Source organism: Trichoderma atroviride, chromosome 2, assembly GCF_020647795.1.
Source record: "Trichoderma atroviride chromosome 2, complete sequence".
NCBI classification, from domain to species: Eukaryota; Fungi; Ascomycota; class Sordariomycetes; order Hypocreales; family Hypocreaceae; genus Trichoderma; species Trichoderma atroviride.
The window spans coordinates 1,407,230-1,433,248 of record NC_089401.1 but is presented as its reverse complement, the minus strand read 5'-3'; the positions used below and the strand labels follow the sequence as shown (position 1 = coordinate 1,433,248).

The 26,019-nt window shown below is 52.4% G+C and overlaps 10 protein-coding genes across 10 annotated transcripts; 6 read left to right on the top strand and 4 right to left on the bottom strand.

Moving 5' to 3' along the window:
* Positions 1 to 304: 304 nt before the first annotated feature.
* On the top strand, positions 305 to 960 carry TrAtP1_003210 (uncharacterized protein). Its single transcript, XM_066111789.1, has one exon. The coding sequence runs from the start codon at positions 616 to 618 to the stop codon at positions 919 to 921; it is 306 nt and encodes a 101-aa protein (XP_065967868.1). The 5' UTR covers positions 305 to 615; the 3' UTR covers positions 922 to 960.
* Positions 961 to 2,101: 1,141 nt separating this feature from the next.
* Positions 2,102 to 3,174, top strand: TrAtP1_003209 (uncharacterized protein). The gene is made up of 3 exons (XM_014087751.2): positions 2,102 to 2,417; positions 2,483 to 2,544; positions 2,614 to 3,174. The coding sequence occupies exons 1-3, from the start codon at positions 2,280 to 2,282 to the stop codon at positions 2,987 to 2,989; spliced, it is 576 nt and encodes a 191-aa protein (XP_013943226.2). The 5' UTR covers positions 2,102 to 2,279; the 3' UTR covers positions 2,990 to 3,174.
* A 923-nt stretch (positions 3,175 to 4,097) lies between these two features.
* TrAtP1_003208 (uncharacterized protein) lies at positions 4,098 to 7,060 on the bottom strand (the record flags this gene model as incomplete). The annotated part of the gene is made up of 3 exons (XM_066111788.1): positions 4,098 to 5,060; positions 5,113 to 6,127; positions 6,756 to 7,060. The coding sequence occupies 3 exons, from the start codon at positions 7,058 to 7,060 to the stop codon at positions 4,098 to 4,100; spliced, it is 2,283 nt and encodes a 760-aa protein (XP_065967867.1).
* A 2,686-nt stretch (positions 7,061 to 9,746) lies between these two features.
* Positions 9,747 to 10,352, top strand: TrAtP1_003207 (uncharacterized protein; the record flags this gene model as incomplete). Its single annotated transcript, XM_014087748.2, has 1 exon — positions 9,747 to 10,352. One exon carries the CDS (start codon positions 9,747 to 9,749, stop codon positions 10,350 to 10,352), a length of 606 nt encoding a protein of 201 aa, XP_013943223.1.
* Positions 10,353 to 10,479: 127 nt separating this feature from the next.
* Positions 10,480 to 11,498, bottom strand: TrAtP1_003206 (uncharacterized protein). Its single transcript, XM_014087747.2, has 2 exons — positions 11,159 to 11,498; positions 10,480 to 11,084 (listed from the first exon to the last, which is right to left on the bottom strand). Exons 1-2 carry the CDS (start codon positions 11,190 to 11,192, stop codon positions 10,717 to 10,719), a joined length of 402 nt encoding a protein of 133 aa, XP_013943222.1. The 5' UTR covers positions 11,193 to 11,498; the 3' UTR covers positions 10,480 to 10,716.
* Positions 11,499 to 11,735: 237 nt separating this feature from the next.
* On the top strand, positions 11,736 to 13,018 carry TrAtP1_003204 (uncharacterized protein). The gene is made up of 5 exons (XM_014087746.2): positions 11,736 to 11,771; positions 11,852 to 11,980; positions 12,049 to 12,087; positions 12,162 to 12,236; positions 12,310 to 13,018. The coding sequence occupies exons 2-5, from the start codon at positions 11,969 to 11,971 to the stop codon at positions 12,598 to 12,600; spliced, it is 417 nt and encodes a 138-aa protein (XP_013943221.2). The 5' UTR covers positions 11,736 to 11,771; positions 11,852 to 11,968; the 3' UTR covers positions 12,601 to 13,018.
* A 1,349-nt stretch (positions 13,019 to 14,367) lies between these two features.
* On the top strand, positions 14,368 to 14,748 carry TrAtP1_003203 (uncharacterized protein; the record flags this gene model as incomplete). The annotated part of the gene is made up of 1 exon (XM_066111787.1): positions 14,368 to 14,748. One exon carries the CDS (start codon positions 14,368 to 14,370, stop codon positions 14,746 to 14,748), a length of 381 nt encoding a protein of 126 aa, XP_065967866.1.
* Positions 14,749 to 15,518: 770 nt separating this feature from the next.
* On the top strand, positions 15,519 to 16,412 carry TrAtP1_003202 (uncharacterized protein; the record flags this gene model as incomplete). Its single annotated transcript, XM_014087745.2, has 1 exon — positions 15,519 to 16,412. One exon carries the CDS (start codon positions 15,519 to 15,521, stop codon positions 16,410 to 16,412), a length of 894 nt encoding a protein of 297 aa, XP_013943220.2.
* Positions 16,413 to 17,245: 833 nt separating this feature from the next.
* On the bottom strand, positions 17,246 to 19,025 carry TrAtP1_003201 (uncharacterized protein; the record flags this gene model as incomplete). Its single annotated transcript, XM_014087744.2, has 3 exons — positions 17,246 to 17,782; positions 17,871 to 18,521; positions 18,639 to 19,025. The coding sequence occupies 3 exons, from the start codon at positions 19,023 to 19,025 to the stop codon at positions 17,246 to 17,248; spliced, it is 1,575 nt and encodes a 524-aa protein (XP_013943219.1).
* A 2,804-nt stretch (positions 19,026 to 21,829) lies between these two features.
* Positions 21,830 to 25,802, bottom strand: TrAtP1_003200 (uncharacterized protein). Its single transcript, XM_066111786.1, has 2 exons — positions 22,942 to 25,802; positions 21,830 to 22,830 (listed from the first exon to the last, which is right to left on the bottom strand). Exons 1-2 carry the CDS (start codon positions 24,837 to 24,839, stop codon positions 22,248 to 22,250), a joined length of 2,481 nt encoding a protein of 826 aa, XP_065967865.1. The 5' UTR covers positions 24,840 to 25,802; the 3' UTR covers positions 21,830 to 22,247.
* Between the last annotated feature and the right edge of the window lie 217 nt (positions 25,803 to 26,019).

The window sequence follows — 26,019 nt, the reverse complement described above, 5'->3', positions numbered from 1 at the left end:
AAACCAAAGCATCAGTCATTTTTAGACGCTCACCAGGCAAGGCAGCAGAGCTATTAAGCTTCTGCCTCACGACCATGCCATCATTGTGCGCACTACGTGTAATATGCACTGTAGCAGCACTTCGAGGTGTAGCTGGACGTGTAACGACCTCTTCGTAGTTTAATGCAGAGATAAAGCATAAACCGCCACTAACACGCCATGAAGGACTTGATGCTCGGTATTTAATCCAGCAGGGGAATGGATATTTCGAGCCTGGTCAGCACCGAGCTGTAGCTGCTCCCAAAGGCAACTCTTTCTGGGAACTACCTACTGGGTAATACGGAGTCCCACCGCAGCTTGCTCCGTAAAAGATGCTACGTTGAAGGACCTGTTGCCAGCAGCAAGAGGACCTTTGCCATGCCCCGTATATCGCCTGAGAGCCCCTTGCAGAAAACACCGACTCACATTCATTTCGCAAGACAAGCCACCCGATTTGCTCGCTGACAACGAAAACCAATGCCAAACCCCCGTGGCGTTGCGCCTCCCAGGGGCAAGACTACCTAAAAACGGCAGCCCGTGTCTTGGAGCACGTCTGTGCCTGATGTACAGGTACAATACCATCCGGCCAAAAGCTTAATGCAACAAAGAGAAAAAACAAGAGACAAAGAAAGTCATAAACGACCCCAACCTCCCTTGCAGATGAGCTGGCTCGACAAATCATCCCCAGAAAAGCTCGGACCGCTGCGAAGCTTGCACACCGATTCTTGGGCTGACATCAAATCCTGGTTGAGCAGGACGAGAAGCGAAGGGTCCAGTCTGCTCCATGACCTGTGCTCGCCTTTCTACAAGGTGCTGCCCCCTGGAGAGGAACGTCTGGGGGATCGCCAACATTGGCGAAGAAGAGATGCTGCCCTGCTCATGAACAAGATGCATGGATGCTAAAAAACACTGGAATAATATCAGCACCATCAAAGATCAACACCGGCGCGAAACAGAGTTCATCCTACTCTGTGCCGTCACAGCAGCTCGCAGCTATTTGAACTCTATCCCTTGCTCCCCTGGCCAATCCGGGCCTGCTGGCTTCTCGCCCGCCGGCAGCCCCAGCCCGGACCTACAGCGCCGTCGCCCACTAACGGCAGCTCGCTACGAAGGCACTGGAGGTGCTAGAAAGCGCTGCCGAGCAGGTGTTGAACCAGTGATGGAGATCTCAGTGGGACTTGCGTCCCCGCAGACAGCCGCAGCTCCATTTCTCGCTGTTCCAGACCTGCCTGCTACTGGCTCGCACCACTATCATCGACCTCCCTTTTCAATGATCCATAATATGCGATCCATTCCTGCCTACGCGACGACAGAGACATGGCATGACTACGGATAGTAACAGATCATTATTGACAACAAGACGCGGAACAGGTACTGTACAGTACACGATAAGCAGGGATTGCCCTTCCTTTCTTGCTGGAGTTTTGCCTGCATACCTACCGAGCGGCACCGGCCAGATACGAGCTCTCTCCCCTCTCTCGATGGAGCTCCGATATCCATATGCAGTTTCTGGTATCACCGCCAGTCGCACAAGCCGCGATATCACGTCCTAGGGCCCTCTTGCGTGAAACTCGTGCAAACTTTAACTACGCGCACATGTGAAGCACGAAGCAGTAGCTGCCATTAGTTCACCGGCTAGTGCTCTCCAACCTTGCGGAGATCAGTCTCTCCCTTCCAAGGGAATTCTTTCCAAGGCAGTAGCATCTCTCTTTCCTTGTACAGGTATCTCTCTCCGTGTACCTATCCTCCCATGTACATGTAAATAGTAGCAGTAGAAACAGCAGCCTTGAATACCTATACTTCTATCCCTCGGCACCCGGCATTGTCCTTACATACGAAATGCAGGCTAGTGGAATTCTGGCAAGGAAAAGAAAGAGAAAAAACCCCCCATCGCCGCGAATTCGGCCGTGGCCCCATGCTACCTCGATGATGAGAATCTGGGGGGCGTGGTAGGTGGAAGGTGGCATGCTGGGGTTTCTCAAAATGGCCCATTCTCACTTACACCCCCCCGGCTCGTTGCTGCCAGATCGGACTTCACCTCTCCTCCCCTGGCTTCTTATTTACTTTTCTTCCCTTCTTTCCTTTTTGTGCTCTCCCTTTACTTTCTCCTTCTTCTTCTTCTTTGTCTCTTTTCTTTCTTCTCTCTTCTTCATCTTCCAACGCAGACTTGTAATCAACATCCTCATCATTTTCATCGGATAAAGCATTTGTCTATTGCTTCTTCTTCTCTTTTTGATACATCCAGCTTAATACCATCCAAGATGATGTTCCTCGCTACTCTTCTTTTCGCTGCTGCTGGCGTTTCTGCCGCTAGCTCCGCTACATCGCCGGATGCTCCAGGCTCTACCTGTCTGGCTGACTACATTCTCGAGGACTGTCTGAAGTCAACTACTGTCAATGTACGGCGATTCTCTCATATACCCATTTCAAGACTGCATTAGCTGACCTCGAGCTCTCTTCCTAGGCCAACAACTGCAACCCCACCGACTACACTTGTCTTTGTGCCGCTTACCAGGCCATCTTCACGTGAGTCTCCTCCTTGTTGACGCCGTCTCGCTCTTAAAGATTGCTGTATACTGACAATTACATCAACAGCTGCTACAACAACTGCCCCAACGACATCCGCGCTCCGTCAGTCCAGAACCAGGTTGATTCATACTGCCGAACTGCGTCTCTCTTGGCCACCACCACCAAGGCTGCCCCCAAGACCAAGACGTCAGGCTCTTCTAGCCCTGACGAGACTTCTTCTGAGGCTTCTCCCGGCAACGATGAGGCTACCCCCACCGAGGAGAGCAGCAGTACTTCAACCTCTGGTGGTGAGGCTGAGGTGACCGGCTCCGGTGGCTCGAAAACTGCCTCCAATGCTGCCCGCACAACCAGCTCCAAAGCTGCTGCTCCTACTATGATTGGCAGCGTTGCTGGTATTTTCATGGCTGTCGCCGGAGCTGCTGCCGCTGCTGTCATGATCTAGTGAAGAGAGACAGAGCGGGGCACACACAGAGAGAGATGGACCTAAAAAATCATTGAAGGGATGGGAATGCTGGGCACAGGGGTATAATTAGCAGGCGTATACGAGTAATTGGGAACTGTTTTGGGCACATGATGCCTGTATTTTTAGTTTAGTCGCTTAATATCATGTTAGGATTCGACGCTGAGCACATTCTTGACGAGACTTGTTCTTTGTGATGCCGTAAAGTGATGCCACTCAATGTCTGGAGCCATGTGTAGGAGTATATGTCTGGCCGCGGTTAAGGTGCAGAGAAGTGTTGATGCTGCACGCTATTCTGTACCAAGAGCAGCTGAGTCTTCGTCTCTGGCGAGGGTAGGAAGGGTTTACATGGGCTGTACAACCTAATCAAGTTACAGCATGACACTCATGTATGAAATAACAATATATTGCCCTTGTATAACATCATGTATTTCAAAAAACAATTGTACGACACGCAATATTGCCAAACAGCCAATGCAAGTAGGAAACGGGGCCATTCGACCCGCCATCAGTCTTATTTCCGTCATCGCTAAAAACCTCGCGGGCATTAACTGTATCATACAAGAGAAGAGATATAAAAAAACGAAGAAGAAATAAAACAGTCTTCTCATAGCTTTGCCACCCGTAAGAGGTCGCGCTTTATGCTTCGGCCGCCCTTTTGATATTTCTGGGCCGGAGCAGTCCTCAAGCACGCTTCGCTTTCACCAAATGCGCCAACACCATCTGAACAGAAAAAGAGATAAGAAGAAACCGAACTTCTAGTACAAAAAAACACGCAAAAAGATTCCGAAAATACCCTCAAATAATAACCTGTCGGCGCCGATAAAAAAAAAGTATAGAAAAAAAAAATGCAAGCCGAAACCCAACCTGAACCAATAACCATTTGAGAGAGATTTCAAATTGAGAGTAAAAACAGAGACGTCATAAAAAAAAAATGTCGTAAACAACTAAAAGGCAGAGTTATATTTCTTAATGGGCGAACAAAAAGGTGATAAGAAGTAAATGGAGAATCCAAAGAGGAAGTTTGGCTCTATAAGAGTTCGTGTCCGGGATAATAGTGGGTGATGTTGGTGTGTAAAATGGCATGCCTTTAGACATGTCGTTGTCGTCCATCTTTGGCAGTGTTTCTGACGGGGCCGATGAATGTGACTGGTTTGGTTTCTTCCTTGCGAAGACGCACAGGTCCTGCGATGCTCGCAGATTCACGGCGCAGGCCTCGAGGGTCTGCCTCATAATCGAGGGCAAACTCGGCAACATCTGACACCGATTCCGCCTCTAGCTGGTCACTTGCGCCAGAGATGGAAGAGCCCTCATCAGAATCATCGTACTCCCCGTCGTCACTAACTAGGGAAGGCGCATTGTTGCTAACGAGCGTGTTGGGGCTCAAGTCAGCGTCCTCCATGTCCATGTCTTCATCCGACAGCAACGCGCTCGATCGGTGATTGCCAGACATGATGCCCATGTCGGAATCTGATGGAGAAGCCAGGAGCATGTGGGCTGAACGGCCTTTACTGCTTGTTGGACGGGCTGAGGAGCCCATGGTGATGGGCGTCTTTGCGGTCCTGGCGGGCATGCGCATAACAACCGACGCTCGAGCAGGAGGTGAATTCCGCATAGGAGAGATGGAGCCTTCGGCGTCGGATTCCTCTCCAGCCGCGAATTCCAGTGAAATCTTCTTCTTTGCATCAGCAACAACATCATGGAGATTGCCTTGGAAGTTGCGAGCCTTCAAGAGGCGAGACAAGTGCGGCGCATCAGCTGAAGGACCAAAGCCCGGCGCCTTGCCCGGCGCCTTGCCCGGTGCCTTGCCCGGACGTGCCTTGCCAGGATAGGCGACAGCGTTGACGTTGCGCGGGACTTTGACAACCGACAGCTTGCCCTGGTTGTAAAGATTGAGCGAGTCGGAAATTCTCATTCGAAGAGACTTGAAGATGTCTTGATCGGCCAGGTCATGACGCGCAAAGGCATGCACAAAGGGCGTGGAGGAGGCAGTGGTGGTGGTAGTGGCGGCGGCAGCGGCCGGAACCGAAGAGGGGGCAGATGCTTTGCTGTCCTTGGAGGTGTTACCCCCCCTCGGAAGCATCGTAGGGCTGGCCGCAATGGACGGCAGCCTCCTCGTGGCTCTTAAAATCACGCTTGTGTGCTATGCGGCAGTGGTTGATGAAGCCTTGAGTGCTCGAGAAGTTGTCACGATGGCAGTCCAGGCAGACAAGCTTGACGGTTTGGCCATCCGAGCGCGTCAGCACACATGGGCCTACCTTGTCCTTGGGTGGAGGGTAGCCGCTCGACAGAGACTCAAACTTCTGACCACCGTTGCCACGGCGCCCCTTGACAAGTCCAAGTCCAAAGTCACCATTACTGTTCCTGGTTGTTCTTCCTTCCACGATGAAGCCGCGGGTGGGAGCATGAGGCAGCTCCGGCTGCAAGCCGTCAAAGGCTGGATCAGGGATGAGCCACTTGGCATAGTGCCGAGAGTAGGGTCCATCAACGACGCCGAAAGGAGGAGCCCAGCGAGGGACGGCATCACCGGCCTTGGCCACTACTGCAGGACCTTTTCCGGCGCTGACATCTAACATTTGTTGCGGGGTGGGACAATTCACAGGATACGGGATTAGATGGCATCGTCGCAGCTGTTCAAGCGCAATCTGGCACTTGGCCAGCTCCTGGTTGATCAATCTTAACTCTTTGTGCTTGAGCAGGATTTCCTGGCAGAATTCAGCTTGGATCAAGTCTCTGGCGCTCTCGAGGGCACACGGCTCAGATCTCGGACATGACGAATGCTCAGCCAACGCTTCGGACCCAGTCTTTGCGCGCTTTGCCGGCGCAACATAGCTCAGGGCTTCGTCGCCGTCGTCATCGCAATGCGCTCGTTTCAAAGGCACTGGTCGTGCCGATAAATCGCTTGCGACAGACGAGCTTCTGCTTGGCTGACTGGCGGCGGTAGCTGGCGACCCGTTGATGGTCTTCTCGCTTCCCCGCGACTCGGAGCTCCAGAACCGAAACATGGACATGATGGCGGCTGCTGCTGTGCGACTGCGCCAAAGCGAGCGAAGCACTGCGATGCAATGCGCTGCGATTCGATGCGATGCGACGCGACCAAAAGGCGCACCGGCGAGAGGCCTTAGCGAGAGGCTTTAGCGAGAGGTTGAAGTTGGTGATGAGTAATGATGCGCTATGGGCGCAAACAATGAAGGCACTAGACTGGAGCGAGGGAGGCAGATAGTGGGGCGAGGGAGTGCGCGTGCTGACGTAACGCCCAGGCAGTGGCCGTGGCAGGTTTGGGGTGGCGCTGGGCAAAAAGGGGGGCTTGTGAAGGCGGCTGGTGTTGTTGCTGTGGCCGGCGGAGAGGTCGGAGAGACGCTGGATCTGACCTGCAGTGAAGGCAGCGCGCGAGAGGGAAGACAAGGGGTGAATGAGCGCCGGTGCGCGAGCCTGGAATAGGGGCCGAGGGCTGGGGGAGATCGAGTGCTAGCGAAAGCCTCGAGCAAAGCCTCTGGGCGAGAGCGCGACAGAGGACGGGTGAGAAAAAAATTAAGAATAGGGAGAGTGGTGTTATTGAGGTGGAAGGGGGAGAATTAGAAGGCGGCTTGGGGGCAAAGGAAGGTGAGAAGTTTGAAAAAAAAAAAAAAAGCAAAGGGGGGGAGGCGACTCAAGCGCAGCGTGAGAAGAGGCGGTTTGTTTTGCGCGAGTCTGACACCTGGAAGGAGACCAAAGGGCAGGGCCAGCAGAGCCAGCAGGGGCGGCGAACCAAGGCGGAGGCGAGTTGCCCAAGGCCAAGGCGCCTGTGACTCGACGGGCCAGTTTTCCTGGCGGTGGGCCGCGCTGGGCTGGCGCCTGAGCTACGCTAGAGCTACGGTAGGCCTGCTGCGAGTACCGGTACCTGTGCTGGCAGTGCAGCTGTGAGTGGGCAGAGCCGCCGGCGGCATGTGCCTCCGCTAGCGCTGGAGTGCTTTTGTGGTTGCTGCCAGCTGGGACGGGTGCTGCAAGGGGGGGTCCATGCGCGTGTAGCGGTACTTGGACAGCACACAACTCGCGTGGATCTGGTTGCGACATGCCGCTGCTTCAAGGTGCAACGTAAGGCGCTGGAAGTACAGGCGCAAGTACAGGAACTTTGGCAGCATCCAGCTCAGCGTTCCGTGCGCTGGGACCCTTTTTGCTCCGTCCTCCGTCTCCGGGGCGCAAAGTACCCCACAGATGCGGGCAAGTAGACTTACTCGTGCCGTGCAGCTGCTGGCTACTGCATCTTGGCCTTGGGGTACACGTTCGAGAAGACTGGACCTTATCGCTTGCGAGATGGGATGGGCTCGTGAGTGCTGTGGCTGATAAGATCGTCCCATTGCTTTACCGATCTTTGAGCATTGGTGGGTAGATAATCAACAGGCGTCTTATCTTGACGGACTCGTCGTTTGTATCAATCATCTCCCTGTCCACCTACAGAGATATGGATCACTGCTACTGCTGCTACCCCGTACTGCCTACTTCCAGTCTGCAGCCATTCGTCGACGCCCAGACGCAGCGCTAGCAGGACGACAGCAAGCAATTCCGCTTCCACGGCCTGCAGCAGCCGAGCCAAAGTCCCTTGTGAAGTGGATGCACACAGACAGGACTGGAGGAAGCGTTGAAAGAAACGACCGGCCAGGGTACCAGTGACCTCCATACTTGTAGCTCTTCGTTCGATGCCAGCGGGGAAGTGGTCCGAGGAGAAGAGCAGTAAGCCGCTAGACTGCTACCAACGAAAAGCACCAACCAAGCTTTCTTGTTTGCCCGTGGGACAGGGATCCGGGAACTCGCTGGCGGCTTTTTGTTTCCAGACAGTTTTACTTATTGGACCACCTACTTGCGCAGGCAGCCAGCCGCCTGTCTTTTTTTCTGCCGCAGTAGACGTTTGGGACTCAGGTGCGTATGCCGCCACTGGTGGTTCTTTTCTCTCTCACATGTTGACAGCCCCGCGGATGCAAAAAGAGGAGGGAGGGTGGAGTAAGGCAGGCAGCGATTCAGAGCCTCTTTTTGCTTGTAGAGTACCAGACTTGTATCAGCGGGTGCCACTTGAAGCGGGTTCGGTTGAGTTGTTATTCACTTGACAATCAATAACAAAACATCAGTGTCTATCAATATGACCGCTGCAGTACACGGCTGCCACGGCCCGGTACCCAAGTCTAGCGCCGAGAGACACCGGCACAAGGGACCAGACCCGTATAAGAGAAGTGTGAGAGCACATCTGTACTTGTACGAGCAAAACGGCTGACTGGAGGCGAATCCTTTGTTTTCATGAATTCGTTTGAATACCTACCATTACGAACATTACATGTACCTAATAGCTCATGCTTCTCAAGTCAATGCACAGCTGCCTATCGCCTGCGGCCCGTAGCCCAACGCTATGCCCGCTCCACTCAGGCAGGCTACATGTACGGCACTTACACAAGCCCGAGGCGGCAGCACACTGTCTTGACTGTGTATCTGTACTTTGTTCAGGGCGTCGTATTCTCTGCTAAACAATACCCACCGAAGCGTCGCTGCTGTTGAGGGTCGGGCTAATGCCGTTAGTGCATTGATGTCTCTAATGCAGCTCAATCCTTTGACCAATCCACGGCGTAGAAACCTCGATTCCGGGATTCGAGATCGATTGCTCGACATCTTTCCAACACAAATCCAACGTCGTCTGGCGAATCATCTGACCAGTCGACACTCAATGTGAAGACGCTGAAACCAACACCCACTGCGATTCCAAAGCCCCGTCTAGCAACTTCTACGAGGCTTCTTTTTGTTCAAGCTTGACTAGCTAACACGGCCCATCTATCCAACTCATCCTCCTGCATCGACCTGTGGGCCGATCGTACTCGCTCATATCCACTCCCCCTAGTATCAAAAACCGCCGCAGGACTGCGTTGACAGTCTCCACCTCAACAGCTGGCAAACTCGTCATCCATTCGCAACCAGGCCATCATCAAACAAGTCTAGTCAAGGCCATCAGTGACATTCAAAAAAACCTGCTCAGAAAGAGAGACAATTTACTGCCTTTTTCTAGTTTCCGTCTACATGGTACCATGCCGTAAAACAGCTTGACATTTTGGCCCGTTACGATGCGCCCGTAGCGTACCCTCTTTCCCCCCCCTCAAAGGCAGGCCAGAGTAGAGTTTATCAGTTATCACCAGATGCACACACCACCAATCCTCCCAAGGCCCGGCTTTCTATTTGGGGAACGGCTGCGTTTTGGCACTCTTTTAGCGGCTCTTGGGAACATGCGGGCCAGAGCCCGTTTTGACTGGTCAAACTCGGTCCACGCCAGTTGCCGGACAAAGGAACAAGGTTTAGGCCATTGGACCGCCAGTCGGCTTACCTTCGGAACTGGCTCAATCAAACGAGATGGCGGGACAATGGCGGGATTCGGATTTTCGTGTATGGCCTGGATGAGAACAAAACACAGAGTAGCTTTAATATGCAAGTAATAAGTGCCAGTATGTCATTTGCATTCTAATTCACTTGTCAGCAACACACACACGCATACACAAAGTACTGCATAGAACGTAGACAGACAGCCATTGGTTCAATCGGAGGCTCTGCGCCAGAAACGGATTAATGCCCAGACACATTGTGCTAGTGCCGATACAGTGCTAGCGTAGCCTCATGTAGCACTAAGCACCAAGCCCACATTTCGATCAAAAGCTGTAATCCTTGAATTTGCATCTCGATCTTTATATCAACAACGTCGCATCCATCGTCCATCTCTAGACACTCCGTCATGTCAGCCGATAATGCCTCCAAGAAGCGAAAGCAGCAATCTTTCAGCCAGACAGCTTCATCAAAGAAGCCTCGCACCGAGGGCAATGCCACCCTCATAGGCCCGCACGAGGGCGTCCTCAAAGACCTTTCCACGAAACACAATGTCCTCGCCCTCTCAGTTATATCGTCTACACAGATCCGCAAGCGCGTCTCCAGCGCTACTTCTCACCTCCTCGACAAGACATCAGATCCGCGTGCAGTATTGCTCCATGCGCGACCCGCGGATGTGTGCAAGATGATTACGGTGGCAGAGCAGTGCAAGAGGACGCTCGGCGAACAGGGGAGGACCTGGTATCAATACAACGAACTATTCGACCTTCCTGCAGAGGCTAAAAAGAGAAAATCCACTCCCAGTAAGGTAGATTTGGAGGAGGTGGACGATGATGAATCCGACAGCGACGACAATGCGTTTGAGACTATGCAAAACCGATTCGAGCAAGCTGTGCTGCCGCCTCCACGAGCTCGAGCGTACAAATCTCTGAGGATATTTATCTCGTCTCAGCCAATCCCCGACCTCAAAGCAAGGGAAAACGTAACGGTGCAAACGAGCGAGGATGCAACATAACAAGCATTACCACGGAAGGAAAACGAAAGGCTTTAATTTGGGCTACGCCTACTTGGATCTGGAGGGCAATTCTTTTTTTATATGGATACAGCATTATGATACCCTAGCTTTTATAAACAATCTTATTAAGCTAATAATCATCTCCAGTCCGATACCCAGGAAACATATGATACACTAATTGCAACAGCGCTAAATACCTTTAGAGAAGCCCTCTTCACCTGGGATCTTGATGGACAAGGCCAGCAAAGCTTCACGATCCGACCTGACAACTCTCAAACATAGTTTACATGCACTACGATCCAGACCACACCTCGGTTTGTTGTTGATTTTAAAACCCCATATCTTATAATAGAAAGACCAGCGTTTAGTAGGCGGGGTTGCCCTTTTGCTTCTTCGACTGATCCATAATCCTCAAAACAAAGTTGACAATAACGGCCAGCAGGAGGATGATGGCCAAGAAGGTAGGGCCAAATCGGTCGTCGAAGCCCGCCTGCCCTCTCACTCGTATAGACTTTGCTCTCCAGTGATATGTGACCAAGGCGTAAATCATCGTCAGCATGGCCACGCCGGTGAAGAGAAAGGCTGAGATGAAAGACACTCGGTCGCCAAAGTTGAGCATGCCGATGGCCAGGGCGCCGAGGATGACGGTGAAGTTGAGCCATGACAGAAACGTACGCTCGTTGGCGAAGAAGACCTTGGGCTCGACTCGAGTGGGCAGAGCAATGCGCTTGCCTAGTTGAATTGATGAGCAATTGGCACGCGTGCAGATTGTAGGGGGGGGCGTTGAGTAGACTACTGCTACTTACCAGGAGCAGTTTGAAGAAGAGGCTGAGAAGACATTGTGATCTTGAAAGAAGCGAACGTGAAGAAGCAAGGTTTTTTGTCCCAGGAGGCTCGAACTGCCGCTAGTTTGGATAATGATGACGCTCTAGGAGTAGAGCTAGAGATGCTTCTACGCGAGGCTCGCTGGCAAATCAGAGTCGCTGGAAGATGACGCGACACGTGAGGAGAATAGAAACGGAGGCGATTGAAGCTTTGAAGAAACAACGTGAGTTGTTTTTCTCCCGCGATAGAATTAGGTGTTGCGATAAGGAGAAAGAGAAGAAAAAAAGCAAGATTTCGGGTGGATGAGCCGGCAGTATCTGCAAGCGAAAGCTATGGAGGTCGCTGCCGGCAAGGCTCCACCTCTGCAGGCCGCCTTTGGCTCCTGGGGAGCTGGACAACGAGCACGTGGGCTTCTAGTGCCAGTGGTCTACAATAGCGGTAGTACTTGGGAACCTACCTTGGCATGGTCACGTGCAAAGCTCAGCCGCTGGAGGCGCGGTTTTGCCTGTGCCAAAAGGGGAAAAGCCAACGCAGGGCGAACGAAGCAACCTGTTCGCGGCCGGAAGCACAATAGCAACAAGCATCGTGGCACAGGTACGTTGGATCATCGCTGAAACGAGTTGGACTCGCTGTCAATGGTTGGCTAATCTCAGATTGCGGTCTCGCACAAGCAGTATCTTCTATCATTGGCGTCTCCTACGAAGCTACAGCGGTTCCTCACTTGTTCTCGTCGCATCGTTCCTGTTTGCAGCCTCACTCCCCCCTAAACGCTCACCAGCCAACTCTCCAAGATGGCTACCCCGGTACGGCTACAAAAACTTTAAAAGCTCCAAGAGGGGTTAATTGTGAGACATACTGATGGGGAAGATAGCCCGTGCCCTTCAACCGACTTAAGCAGATCGCCACAGATGTATGTTGCTGCCGCTCTCATCCCCCCCTAACTTGCAAGCTATCAGGAGCTCGCGCCGCTAACATGAATTCAAGGTGTGCAACAACGCTATCGGCAGTGCGGAATTCTACGACCACGCAAAGACGGAGCAATGGAATTCAACCATCATTGTATGGCAGATACCTCAACTCAAAAGCCTAGATATCCTTCTGTACGGCCGTTGACTGACTTATTCGACAACAGAGCTCAATGCTAAAGGCGCTCATCTCCGAGGCCACTCCTCAAGGCCCCAATGGCGCCCCCCTCATACAAGTTTGCTTGCAACAGCACCATTGTCCAGCACCTGGTCCCCACGTCCGCGCTGAACAAGTCCCGCGGTGGCACCGACACCAAGTCCGAGGAGCCTCATGTGTCGACGAGCACGGAAGCCACCGCTACGGACGGCAAGCCACATGTCGGCAGACGAGGAATGCACAGCGCAACTGGCGCATACTGGGACGAGAAGAAGGACGGCATGTGGACCTTCAAGTTTGACGGAGGCGAGGGCAAGGGCATGGACGTGGTTATCATGCTGATTTGGATCGCTGTTTGAAGAGGGGAGAAGGAGGAGAGAGAGGACAAGTGATGGACCAAGTCTCTCGTCCACATCTCGATGGAACAAGCATTGGCTTTTGGATGATGAGCATCTGGCGAGTCAGGTCTGGGCCAATTGCACTTGTATAGACGTGTGGTGGTTTAGGAGAACCAATTCTGCTGCCATGTGTTCGTCTGTGATGTGCTCCTTTGCTGGAATACTTGCACATCAAGCGACGGGATGCTGCGACGGGATGAGCAACTAAACATAGCATGGAAGAACAAGCTAAGGATACCTATGGAGTCGATTGTCATTTAAGCTTATTAATCTTTTTTTTACACTTTAACACAATTATTCAATGTTGGCATTTTGTCCAAGCTGTCCGCTAATAGCTGCTGAAATACCAGCCACCATAAAAGAAGAAAAAGTGCATTCTCCCACCAGTCGACCCCTAAGATGCTGTTTGAGCGAAGCATTTGGCGGTCTTTGTCGAGTCTTGGTAAATGTCAGCTACACAATGGTAGCGTTTATATGGCAACTATATCTCTCCTACAGCTCTGGCAGCTCCTACAGCTCTGGCAGCTCCTACAGCTCTGGCAGCTCCTACAGCTCCTACAAAGGAAAGATGGATAGTATGAAATTGCAATTCACTCTCCAAAGTTTCTTTGCGATGAGATGCTCGACGCATCATGCAGAAAGCGGCAACCTCCCGATTTCGGAGGAACCTGCTAGGCTGATATAGGCACTGATGAGATATTGTAGCTCTAGCCAAGATCATCTCACCACGCAGGTAACCTTTCGCAATTATATGGCCTTGCCTGCGCAAGTAGTAGGTATGTATCAAACAAGGCAAAGGCCGGGTCATTAGCCGCCAGTATATTCCACTACAAGTGCATAATCGTATTGTTGGTTACTTCTTCATGCCCAACTCATTGCCATCACGATGCCTACAATGCGCGCAATGTATGCAGCTACAGGGCCGTTAATTTAGCGTGCTGCCGTTAAACACCACTGCTAACCCTTCACGATGCTCGTTCTGCGCCAGCACATGCAGGGAGAAGAAGTAGCAGGAATGGACGTGCCACGCGATCAGCCGCACCTGACCTCTGCCCGGTACACCGCTGGGCAAAGCGCTTTTTGTTCTTCTTCACATCTGCTTAAGAATAGAGGGGTTTCCACCCTCCACCATTATCCAAGCCTTTGCCTCGTCAAAATCGACAAGCTACGTGATACAAACTTTACAGGTGCAAGTTTCCCACAAAGCCTCATTTCGAGCAGCTCCTCGAGGTCATTCAGGGTCCCCTCAAGCCTCCGTCTCCGCTATGATGCTAAGCTTGCAGCGCCGTGTGGAGTCGCAGCGACGACGGCTCGGACTGCTAACAGCTCCAAAACCCCACCGAAGATCGGGATCATCTCCGGCAAAGGGGCCTTTTTATGCCAGATAGAGAAGTGAGATGCTGGAGAGCGACGGCGTTGGTCTCTGGGCGCCCATCTTCGCTGACATGAGGCGTGCCATCTTTTGTCGGTTCAGGCAACGATGTGATACAAGATTTCAGGGTCTCGAAGGGATTGCGGAGAGGATCGGGTGAGGGGGCGGAGCAGCTCTTGCGTAGGGCAACAAGAGACTCGACAAGGAGAAATGAGAAGAGAAGAAACCACATCTTGCTGCCTGCGGCAGTACCGCCCGGGAGCAGCGATGGACGTTCGAGACAATTCTGCGACATCAGATGTGCATGGAGAATGGTGGCATCCTTGGATCGAGAACGTCGGCAGGAATTGCAACGGCCAATCCGCATGCAGAGACTGCGCAGCATCCGCAGTACGGCCGGCCCGTCAATATGCTGGTGATACCTGAGCAAGAGTGTGGATGGCTGGATGAATGGCCGGGGACTGACAAGATCTCTATGCGGCCGGGGCCACTGATGTTGCGCGCAGGTAGCAGATTGCCCCCGGTGATCCCATCTCGGCCTTGTCTTGCCACCATTCCCGGCCGCAGCACCGCTGGCGAGACGTCTCGAGAGGCATCAGGCCATCCGGCACACCCCGCGAGAAGCTTGAACGAGGACGTCCATCCCCGACGCAAGCGACCAGACAGAGATGGGCGATGAATCCGCACCGGCCACATGATCTGCTGGTGATACGCAGCCGTCGTACGTCAAGCCCGGTTTTCGCACGCGTTAGTCCCAGTCCATCCTGGCCCCAATGGCGCCCCGGGTGGCCTGCCGTACCTCGCGCTAACAACCCACTTGCACGCAAAGCGAGGCAGTGGCACATGGCCAGGATGACCAAGAATTTCGCCTCCCAGGGGAAGGAAAACTCTGATGGCTGTTAGTTGGCCATGGGGCTGCGCGCCATGCTACGGGGAACCCAGCCAAGAACCAGGCCAGAGAGCGACAGACGCCGTCACACCACCACCTTCGTCACTCACACACGCCCCCGAAGTCGCCTTTTTTCGGCGTTTCCAGCCCTCGGCCCAGATTCTGCACACGCCAAGTATAAAAGACCACCAGCCGTTGCCCCGGATCAGAGCGTGGGGGGAAGAGCGAATCACTTTGCACACATCATCGGCACGGCATCGTGTTAGCTATCTCATGAAGTCGTTAGTGAGGAGCCTGCCACTTCATCATAAAACATTGTGCCGCATTACGCAACTACGATAACGAAACAAAACAAGAGTCAACACCTTCCTGCATCACACCCCTTACTGCAACTTGTGGGGGTTCTATACCAACCTCATAGTCAACATCATTCGCGCATCACCCGATTATCGCCTGCTCTGTCGCAACCCGCATATTTCAACTGCTTCTTGTCGACACAGCCGATTTCGACCATCACCACTCAGCAAGTTGGCTTGCGGATATATCTGAACTGAGTAACAATGGTTCAAGTACATGGAGTTCCATCCCTCTCCCAGAGCGGCAATGACACGCTCGAGGCGGGCAGCGGCAGATCTGAAAATAAGGTCGTGTCGAGGGAGGAGCACGCTCAGAGAGCTAGGGAGTTGATGATTAAGAGAGGCATGATGAGGGCGCCTCGGCGGGGGTGGTCCTTGACGGAGTATCAAGCACAGAATGACGGACCGCATCACTTCCATGCCGCGATGCCTACGACCATCGATCGCATTCCGGAACATGCGGCCGTCCCTGCAAGCCCGGCACCGCAGCAGCCCATCCAAGAGCAGCCCGTCCAGAAGCAGCCCGTCCAGCTGCCGCAACGCCCGAAGCTGCCGCCGCCTCGCCGCTCGTACTCTGTCACAGACAAGGAGCCAGAACCTGCGAATCAACCTCGACCATCTGCTCGCCTCACCCTTCTTGACCTTCCTTCCGAGCTGCACTACGCCATCTTTGACTTCCTCGACCCCATCGATGGCGCATGCCTCGGCCTTACACACTCCAAGCTGTATGATATCCACCGCCGCAAGAATGGCACTGTCCCGCTGTCTAGCCGGTATTCCGGCCCCAACGACATCGAATGGGCATGGCGGGGTGCCGGACCTCTTGTGCACCCGCACTCCAACATCAGCAACACTGAAAACGACCTGGAGCGCCTGCGGGTCAAGGGCCAGGTATACTGTCGCAAGTGCGGCATCTCACGCTGCGAACTCCACAGGCACCTGAAAGATTGGTTCGGCAAGGACGCCGAGTACTGCGAGATCAAGGAGATGTACGGCCCACCGGCCAGATCTAATGCAAAGGGATACTGCTTCATGCGGTCTCCCAAGAATCCTCACTGGTGCGGGCGTCATGGGGCCAAGACAACGGCATCTCAATGAATAATCTTGAGAGATTTGAAGAGCGCGCTTATCACTGAGACATTGGAATTACTGGAGTTGTCTTTTATTTTTTCCTGTCTTGAATTCAAGCGGAAGGTTTTGATAACAGGGGCGGGGAATATATATGCATGTGTGTATGAGGTAACTACGGTACACGAAATGGCCTGGAATTTCTTTAAACTTCTTTTTTTTCGGAGTGGTGTTGGACTGCAAGCGGGCTACAAGGGAGACGAGCTTTTGAGAATGATGAATCAAGCGGATTGCTTCGTTGCGAATTACAAGTAGAGAAGACAAGACAGATGTGTAACAATACAACCTAAATGATAGATTGACATGAATGAAGCATGAATCACACAAATTGTCTTTTGACCCGTGCATTACAAGTATAAGACGCTGATAACTAACCGTCTGTGTGAATAAAGTGCCCTTCATATGTATATGCAAATGGATATATGTATATGTAGTTATATATGTATGCGTGATTGCGCTCTCTGATCCAAAAAGACACTTGTCCAACCTATATGTGTGCGCATCTTTGACGAGGAAACAGAAACCAATCTTTCCTAACCTCATGATTCATAGTTGATAAAAAAATGAAGGAAATAGGTAGTGGTTTTACAAAAAAAAAAGTTAATGATGCTAATCGAACAACAAAGAGACAAAAAAACAAATAATCAAGCCCCCAATGTCATTCCGTTTCCCTTTTTTTTCCATTGCCCTCGGGAAAAAAAAACGCCTTATTGTGTGGTGCCTATCCCATCCCAGTTCTATACCCAAAAACAAAAGATTCAAGAAAGATGCTCTTTTTTCTTCTCCGCGATCCCTCACATTTCTTAGTGAGGATTTCTCCAATCCAGGGGGCACTCTCCTTGTGTTTCGATCCAGTCGTTGATGCCCCTGACGAACCACCCGCTCGTCATCTTGTCTTTATCTTCCTTCTCCCTCTTGGGCTTGCCGAGCTTGAAGCTCTTGCTCGTGCAGCAAACGCCCTTTTGGAATCGCCACTGGAAGCATTTGCGATCCTTTTTGAAGCCCTTGTCTCCCGTCTTTTCATCGTACTTTGATCGGATCAGCTGGCTGCGATCAGTTTCTGTATCCAGCTTTTCGTATTTGTCTGCGGGAATATCGAGCCCTTCGGACTCGCACACTTTGGCGCAAGCGGCGGGTGAGTTGTGCGCGTTCTTCTGCACAATGTTCTTGTCTTCCTCCTTTTTCTGGCGGTCTTTGGCGGCATTCGGAGCCTTTTTCTGGCTCTCCTCATCGGGAGCAATGTAGCAAGTGTCATCTGACAGATTGTCCCAGTCCTTGCGGTGCTGGACCATCTTGGGAGCGAAAAAAGCGTAGTACATTTCTCGGATTTGCATGAGGTCCTGCGTTGCATTCTGTTAGTCCAAAATTTCCATCGTCAATCGAGCTTGAAGCCCCAATTAGAAAGGGGGGGGGGGGGGGGGCACAAACCTTGTTGGTGCGTGTTTGTTCATACTGCCACACGCCGCTAATCTCCTCCGAGTTCATGTGGTGCATGGTGAAGAGAGGCTCGCACCAGTGGCCGGGTCCGTAAGGCAGCGTGTTGGGCTTCTCGCCGTTGAACATGGGGTGTGCGTTCAAGACCTTTGTGCCAGCTTCCTTGGCGGCCTTGGAGAAGAGCACGTCGCCACAGCATTCGTCGCCGGCCATGTCGTCGAACTTGGCAATGTCCGGGATCGAAGCCATCTTGCGCATGAGGGCGCCGGAGACGATGTAGCCGCTGCCGCCGTGGGCAAAGGGGAAGCCGGCCATCATGGCAACGCTGCCGATGTAGACGTTGTCGCGCGGGTTGACCTTGTTGCGCAGCCAGTGGACCAGAGTCGGCCACACGACGTAGGTATCGGCCTCGGCGAAGACATACCAATCGCGGTCGGGACGCAGCTCCCAGGTGCGCACCACCATGTTGAGGAACTTGAACTTATCCAACGCCCAGCCGCCCTCCATGTCGGCGGTGCAGTCCTTTTGCGAGACGGGACATTCCTTTTGCGCCTCGTAGAGCTTGAACTCTTCGTACTTTTCGCGGATCTTGGGGTCGACGCGGTCGAGGGCATCGTAGATGTGATATTTACCAACCTGCTGCTCCTGCGTTGGGTGTTAGTCTTGGCACTTGAGAAGCTTGGACGGGCTATGCCGCTGCCAAGGCGGGAGCGTATGTGATGGTCTCGTGTAACTCCAACTCCAGGATGGGCGGAGGCTTACCAGGTCCGAGAAGATGAGGAAGTCGTCGATGCACTGCAGGCCGGTGAGCAGCTGGGTGGGCAGCTTGTCGTAGGCCTCGGTGGCGCCCGTCTTCATGACCAGCATGATGCTGTCCATGTTGGGGAAGCCGTGGCATGGCGAGCTGAAGTTCCACTGCGAGTGCACGGCGGCCTCGGTGCCCTCGTGATAGAGCGTGTTGTTGTAGACGCCCGGGCCCTGCAGGTAGGTGGGCAGATGGTCGTAGATGTACTGCTTGTAGTAGCCGGCGGCCTGGTGGTCGCGCAGCTGGTAGAGGGGCAGGGCCAAGAGCAGCGTGCAGCCCACGATGACGGCGGCCCGCCAGTGACGGGACGGCAGCTTGATGAGGCCCATGCCGTCGGCTCCCATGCTTGGCGTGACGGTATGAGGAGCGGGCGAGGAGGCGAGACGATGGAGGAGCGAGATGGAGATGGAGATGGAGATGGAGATCAAGATCGAGACGGAGCAGAAGACGCCTCCCAAGAAGCCAAGAAGAGCAAAAAGGACAATGGACGGGGCGGGATTAGGGAATTAAAGAATAAAATTAAACTAAAAGCTTAGCATTCAGCTCTGCCGGGGGGCCGCCTTGGATTGGGCGGGTTGGACAGAAGATGAGATGCAGACAGGATCAGGTCCGAGGCTGAGGCTGAGAAAGAGCGAGAGTCGCCGGGACGCAGGGAAGAAGGGAGGCGAGGCGAGGAGAGGCGAGGCGAGGAGCAGCACGATTAGTTATCTCGTCTCGTATTGCGTACCCCGAGCAAGGTGAGGTGAGATTGGGATGGACAGATGCGAGAATGAGATGATGGCGAGTCGTAATACCGAGTGTCTCTACTTCGGGACAGGGCTTATCGGCAGCGATAGATAGCCAGGATGGGTTGATTCCAGTCAATCCGCCACTGGTCGTTTGGCGTTTTTGATAGACGCCACAGTTGGTATCCGGATCCAGCCTGCAGACGACGAGGAGTGGAAAGCCAAGAAAGAAGGAATTGGAAAAAAAAGGAAAGGATCCAAGAAAAGAAAAAAACTGGGCTCGCAACAAAAGGTAGATAAAGGAGCACGGCTTCCGGAGAGGGAGCGCAGAGAGCTGGGAATGGAATTGGGTGCTACAAGATCAGACCAGCCCAGACCCGCTGTCAGCGATCAATATTTCAGGTTCGAGTCGGTTTCCTGAATAAAATGCACGGACGGGGTGGCTCGGCACTCACTGCTTTGCAGGGCGCTAAAGTCACTAGGTATGATGGCAATAGAGCGTTCCAGCACATGGGAATTATTCAATTTTTTTTTCTGGCGCCCCTGTAAACGGACGGATACCTCTTTTGCAGCCGCAGCAAGGGGGGGATAGGCAAGCAATGACGACAGCTGAAAGGCTTGGCTGCCAAAAGGGAGGGCCCGGAAATATTTTAGTGGTAGGGCGCCAGTGATAAAGAGGTACCTTGTACCGCTACTGCTTGGATGGGGCCGTTTGTACTTGGACTTTTAAAAGTTGTCAAGATTTCCCAGAGCAGCGGGTCGTACGTACGAGTTGGGAAGCCGCCGAGGGAGAAAGAAGAGTCGAGACAAAACAAGGAAAACAAATTGACAAGACGCAAGCGAGAACGATATGATGCGGTGAATCAGACTGAGACGGGGATCGTCCGTGCGGCGCGCGTTTACAGCATGTCTGTGCCACCGTTTGGATGTGGAATGCTGCTGTGCCTGATGGTGCAGAGCACGCGGTAGCACGGACTAGCATATCAACGCAGATCGATCTGACACCTGGTGAGACACCAAGACACGACAGTCTACAGACAATTTTATGAGCGTGTCTTCTATACACCCTCGGCTTTTGGCGGGAGTTAACAATGGGGCTCTGGCGATGAGAAATACTATACTTCGATTACATTGGTAAAGCCCAATGCAGGGCCTCGAACGCTCTCTTTCTCTCGGCTGAAGAATGGGCATTGGCGATGGTTGACCAGATTGCTACAAGCAAAAACACCATGATGAATAAATGCCTACCACTTGAGCCAGGGATTGCGGCGAAACCCCGAGTTCTGAAACGTGATGTACATTGATAACGCTGTAGATGGACCACAAAGACGACGACGAAGAAGCTTATCCACAGTGGAATCCACATTTACGAGCCTTGCTAATGCCGCTACAACCACAGTTGGCATCATGACATCAATAGTAGGTAGAAGCCGGCGCGATTACTGCCGCTATTGGTAGTAAAGCATTCGCAAGTATGAGACTACAAGGAAAATGCGACAATCACCTCTCTGAATTTATGCATTTATCCCTTTTGTTTCTTCATCTCATTGCTTGCTGCTTCCAAAGGTCGATTATATATAGAGACTTATATAGGTGTTGCTCGCTGTATGCAAAGCACAAGTACCAACACTGCCGTGACAGCTGACAAAGGGGGGTGGCAGTGTCGGCGGCTGCCCTTTATTCTAAAAGGTTCCTTTGGCAGTCTTAATATAGCTCCCTGGTCTCCCCCCATGCAACAAGCATGCACCAGCCTCTGTTATGCATGCATGCGAGCAACCAGTATTCCGAACATCCGCATCTTGCCCTTGACACTTACGCGTCAAAAAAAAGCTAGTACTTATACTGTCTTTTTTATTCCAATGGCAGGTAATTTGCCGCGCGCCTCTCAAAATCTTGCCAAGCCATCAACCGCCTAACAGCAAGGGCTGCAAAACAAAACAAAAAAAAAAGCTTGGCATTGTTTGTTTCAAGTAAGTGTATATTAAGCTTGAATGTGCATACATGTACGCAATACGAACTCGTTTGATAGCAGCCGCTTTATTGCTTCGTATATGCGTGCTCTGCCAAACAAGCTGCATGTCGCCCTTTCAGCTGCACTGCCCGAAAATGCCTCCCCTTGTTCCGGCTCTTCCCCAATCCAGGATTAGGCCATCTTGAAAGTTCGTATCCGCTGGAGTTGAACTGGAGAACCGTTGCAAGTGGTTTCGATAGACTGGAGCGTAACAGGTACGGGGTACAAATTCCAATACAGTGCTGTTCCCCCCCCCCGGCCCGCATTCGCCGGAGCCTTCTAGACCTTTTTCTTTCACCGGCAGCCAATCAATGCCCAGCCACGTTGAACCAGCGAGGCCTTTGCTTGGTTCTCTCCCAAAGGCTCCATATTAAAACGCTACAGGGGATCGACAGTGACGAAACGCTGAAACCAGCGAAAACGTGAAAGTACTGCTACATGCGCGCTTCGTACGTTCTCGGTATCCCGAGTCCGGCCATTCGTGATTCGTGGAAGCATCGCCTTTCAAGTTTCGCCAATACAAAACTAGTAAATGATTCAATTTATTCTGTATGCGATATGCCGTAAAAGACGAAAGAAAAGGAAGAATGATAAAAGCCATGATACCTACAAACGCCATTGTGTAATGGTACCCAGAATGCCAAAGACCGCTGCCTCGTGCTGTACATCTGAAAGCCTGTCTAATAAAACAATCAGAGAAGAAATATTTCTTCCCAATAAAGTCGCTGTACTCTCCCTTTAAAAATATCTAATAACTTCATGTTCCAATGACAGCCGCTTATAAACCTGTAGTTGATATGATGTATAACCTTCCCCGCGGGAAGCCCATGTTAACTGACCGTAAACGCCGCGCTTTTACCTTCAAACGCCGTAACCTCGCCGTCAATGGATCTGGCATCGCCAAAGTAGCGGAGCCTGTATTCTCCTGGCTTCGCCCAGTCCTCAATGTCCCATATAACTGTCGCTTCGCTGGTGCCCTTGAACAGACTGGTTCGCTTCCACTGGTAGACGAGTGCCCAGTCCGAGTCATCGCGCACGGTGTTCCACTCTGGCTCACCGGGATGGCGATGCTCAACGGCGGCATACGTCTCTTCTAGTCGTAAATTGTTCCTTGGGTTGGCTCCGACAAATGTTGCCTTTACTTTCTCTCCGCGTGTAAACTGAGACCTGCCAACGTTGATAATCACATCCCCGAATGAACGAGATTGTGGTGTCGTATCAAACAAGACGCCCGTGTTCAAGCCAATGGATTTATCGCTATTGTCCGGGGGTAAGGGTCCAGTATCACTGGAGTTGGAATCTCTGCCAGGAGCATCATCCCTCAAAAGAGGAAGTAGAGCCTTGGTTCGATCAATGTAAGCCGCTAGGGTGTGTGGTCCATACAAAGTCGAAGCCCCTTCGTAGCGTTGGCGACTGTATATTTCAGAAGATTAGTTTTGAAGAAAATGAAAAAAAAAAAAAAAAAAACCGTAGAGGATAGTTGAACTAGGCATCAATAAAACAAAGTAGAAGAAGAAAACTTACCCATACTCCTGCTCAGTTGTGATATAGTGAGTATACGTGTTGCTGGGTCCTCCAAAAACGACAATGGGCTCATTGCCATCTAATTCGTCTGCCAACTGGACTTTGCTGCTCTCAGCAACCGCTTCTTTCCATCGACGGCCAGCCATTGTTGTTGCTTCTCCAGGACTGACAATGATGATAAACTGACCGACTCTGAAAGTCTGCAAGTCTACAATATCCGGTGTCCAGTGATACGGAAAGCGAGTCTTGCCAACATTCAAGAGGATGGGCTTTGGGGAATGGCATTGTATCTGCTCGGGGCTGGGGGCTCCAACAACCCATCGTATCAATTTCCAAGCGGGATTTGTGTTTGACTCATTGGAGCCATGCTGTGTGATCTCGTAGTGACCTGGTTCATCCCAGGTGCCGGCTGCGAAAGAGTAGCCCAGCGCCGCTGAGCATGTGCGAGCCGTCGAGCCATTGGGCAGCTGAAATTGGAAATCAGCCATGTCATGGAAGCGATGGAATGCCTTGACGCCTGATCCCTTTACGTTTGCCGGCATGGCATCCATCGAAAGGTACAAGTCGAGGGCGGCTTCGTACTGTTTCGTGCCAATCTCAAAACAAGACGCCGTTCCCTCATCCTTTTCTCTGAAAAAAGGTCCTCTTGCGTGGCATTTCCTACTTCTGCCAGTGCTCTTGCAGGAGCTTGATATCCAGTCGCACCTCTCGCCAGAGCCATCGTCACACCACTCACCAAGCGTATTGGGGCTGGCATCGCCCATATTCGCCTGAGAAAAGCCGGCGACGAAGTCGTCCGTCTCATGCTCTCTTTCACGCACCTTTTTCTCAAATAGGTAAGCGGCCACGCCTTTGTTGTCTCCCGTTATTAGGGTGTTGTTGGCCAACATCGAAGTGCCATGGGTGGGGAACCAAGTAAGCACGCCAATGCTTTTGCCATCGGATGCTCTTCTAAATTTAAGCAGAGTCAGATCCTTCTCCACAGACCCATCGTCCTCCGCGCTGACGTTGTACTTGGCCCTTTCCTCTGCTGGATTGGCAAGATATGCGTAGAGACTTCTGTTGATATTGGCGCCAAAGACCTTTGTGGTGCCGGCGGTCAAGCTACCCGGCTCCAGGCTCTCATGTGCACGGCGAATAGATAATAAGCAGCCATCCACGATGGCTTGATAGCTCTGCTTGTCGAATCCTAGGCTGGTGATTTGGGGTAAGAGATAGTTGAGCCAGGCGCCGGGCCCAGAGTGAGAGTGAGTCGCGGTGACGGCCAGGTTGTTGTGTCCATACATGGCATAATCAGGCCCCAGCTCCCGAAGGCCTCGGAGGATGCCATATCGGACGGCAGTGTCGCCGGCCTGCGTGTCCAGAACGAGATAGATGAATCTGTCTTCCGGACTGTGAAGGTCGCCAACGATAAAGGCCCGCGAGTAGAGGCGTTGGCGGACGCCGCTGCCGACCTGCTCGAAGTTGGCGTAGCCCATCATGTTGATTTCGACAACGGGTCCCGTGATATCCGCCTTTCCAACCCCAATGAGATACTGGCCATCTTTCGCACTGCCAGGTGGGCTATAGGCCTGAGCTTTGCCCCCCAGCCTCACCTGCTTTTGGCCGTCATGCTGGTGATGCAACAGTAGAGGTTGTGTCCGTTGCGATGCCGCTAGCCTTTTAGCCATAAGCTCGTCGTCGATTTGCCGCGGCATATGGCTGCTGTAAACGGCACCGGGCGCTGTGACCCAGCGAAACGCATATGACCCTATCAACAACGCAAAAAGAATCATCACAGACCGCCCAACATAGTATCGCCATCCTCGCCGCGGCCCGTGCTGACCGCGCGCAGCGTCCGGCGGTGTTGAAAGCAGCTCGAGAAGGGGGCCCTTCTCTGCGGCTTTAGCCGACTCCATCGTGGAGACGGGAACCAAACAAAAAGTCGCTTAGAATAAACCAAAAATTCTTGTTTAGAAGAGAACAGTAAGGAAAAGAAAGAAACAGAGTGTGCCTTGACAATGAGTTGCTCGGAGGTTGAAGAAGTAGATAAGTATTCTATTTAAATCAAGAAGAGTTCAAAGCCTGCTTGCGGAAGGAAATTTATCAGAAGCTTTCCTTACGTAAGGAGGATTGACGTCAAATCTCAAAAGCTCACTTCTCTGCTTGTTGACTTCCGTTTGCTCTCTTCACAAGCGAGGTTCAGGTGTGCCAGCTGGCGGATAGTCCGGGAAGCCGGGGCAACAGAGATGACTTGGAGTTTCTGCTCGGGGCCCTCGTCATAGTGATAAGCCTGCTGCTCTCCTTATATTGCAGAAAGTTAAACCCGCAGAGGCCGGGGTGGACGGCGTAGAGCAATGTCAACTCTGCCCGGCTGTGCTCACTTGTAAAACTAAACCGGAACCTCTTGGAGTTGTGAAGATTCTGTGGCGTATTAAGGCCAACGACTGCTGTACTATTTCCTGCACTTTTCTTATATACCCTCGTGTCTCCCTCGCAATCTGCTTGCGGGCCACGCGGACATGGACTGTCGTCGCCCGAGATGCCAGATCCGGAGATGAAAGGCCCAAACCAGCCATTGAGAGCTGCCGCTGAGACACAAGGCCTGAAAATAGGGTGAGGGGCGGGCCAATTAGCGGCTGCCAGACCCTGGCTAGGCCTCTGGGAGAAGACGAGGCAGAAGGTTTGGGGGTTCTCCAGGCCTGTCAGCCGCCTAAGCTTGGTGGCATGATCAAGCAGATGCAGTCAGCTGGCATTGAAATGTACCAGTAAGCAGACAGCGGCCTGGGGACTACCTGGCTAGTAGGTAGACTACATATATAGGAGCTGTAGTTGCTGCTCTTCGCGTGACTGCTCAACACCCTTTTCTCTCGCCTTGCAACTCCAAACGACCGGCTCCAAACGACTTCGAACAGTCAAGTTAGGTACTTACGGAAGCACGGTGCTCCCCTCGGCTCCCTTGTGCGGCCACGAGACAGTTCCCGAGCACTCATGAATCTTATCTACGGGTGTCGTCGGACTTTTATTCTCCCCTACCGAAAGCGGCTGCGTCAACCATCTCTTCTACAGTCATTTGCAGTGCTGATGACGTGACGATGC

What these genes read in the sequence shown, in the direction of transcription:
- TrAtP1_003210 (XM_066111789.1), top strand. Translation starts at nt 616, where the DNA reads ATGCAACAAAGAGAAAAAACAAGAGACAAAGAAAGTCATAAACGACCC.
- TrAtP1_003209 (XM_014087751.2), top strand. Translation starts at nt 2,280, where the DNA reads ATGATGTTCCTCGCTACTCTTCTTTTCGCTGCTGCTGGCGTTTCTGCC. An exon ending in TGAAGTCAACTACTGTCAAT is followed by an intron (nt 2,418 to 2,482) that starts GTACGGCGATTC and finishes CTCTCTTCCTAG; the next exon opens with GCCAACAACTGCAACCCCAC. An exon ending in GCTTACCAGGCCATCTTCAC is followed by an intron (nt 2,545 to 2,613) that starts GTGAGTCTCCTC and finishes TTACATCAACAG; the next exon opens with CTGCTACAACAACTGCCCCA.
- TrAtP1_003206 (XM_014087747.2), bottom strand. Translation starts at nt 11,192, where the DNA reads ATGTCTTCTCAGCCTCTTCTTCAAACTGCTCCTG. An exon ending in TCTTCTTCAAACTGCTCCTG is followed by an intron (nt 11,085 to 11,158) that starts GTAAGTAGCAGT and finishes CAATTCAACTAG; the next exon opens with GCAAGCGCATTGCTCTGCCC.
- TrAtP1_003204 (XM_014087746.2), top strand. An exon ending in TTAAGCAGATCGCCACAGAT is followed by an intron (nt 12,088 to 12,161) that starts GTATGTTGCTGC and finishes CATGAATTCAAG; the next exon opens with GTGTGCAACAACGCTATCGG. An exon ending in AATGGAATTCAACCATCATT is followed by an intron (nt 12,237 to 12,309) that starts GTATGGCAGATA and finishes ATTCGACAACAG; the next exon opens with AGCTCAATGCTAAAGGCGCT.
- TrAtP1_003200 (XM_066111786.1), bottom strand. Translation starts at nt 24,839, where the DNA reads ATGGAGTCGGCTAAAGCCGCAGAGAAGGGCCCCCTTCTCGAGCTGCTT. An exon ending in ACAACTGAGCAGGAGTATGG is followed by an intron (nt 22,831 to 22,941) that starts GTAAGTTTTCTT and finishes TGAAATATACAG; the next exon opens with TCGCCAACGCTACGAAGGGG.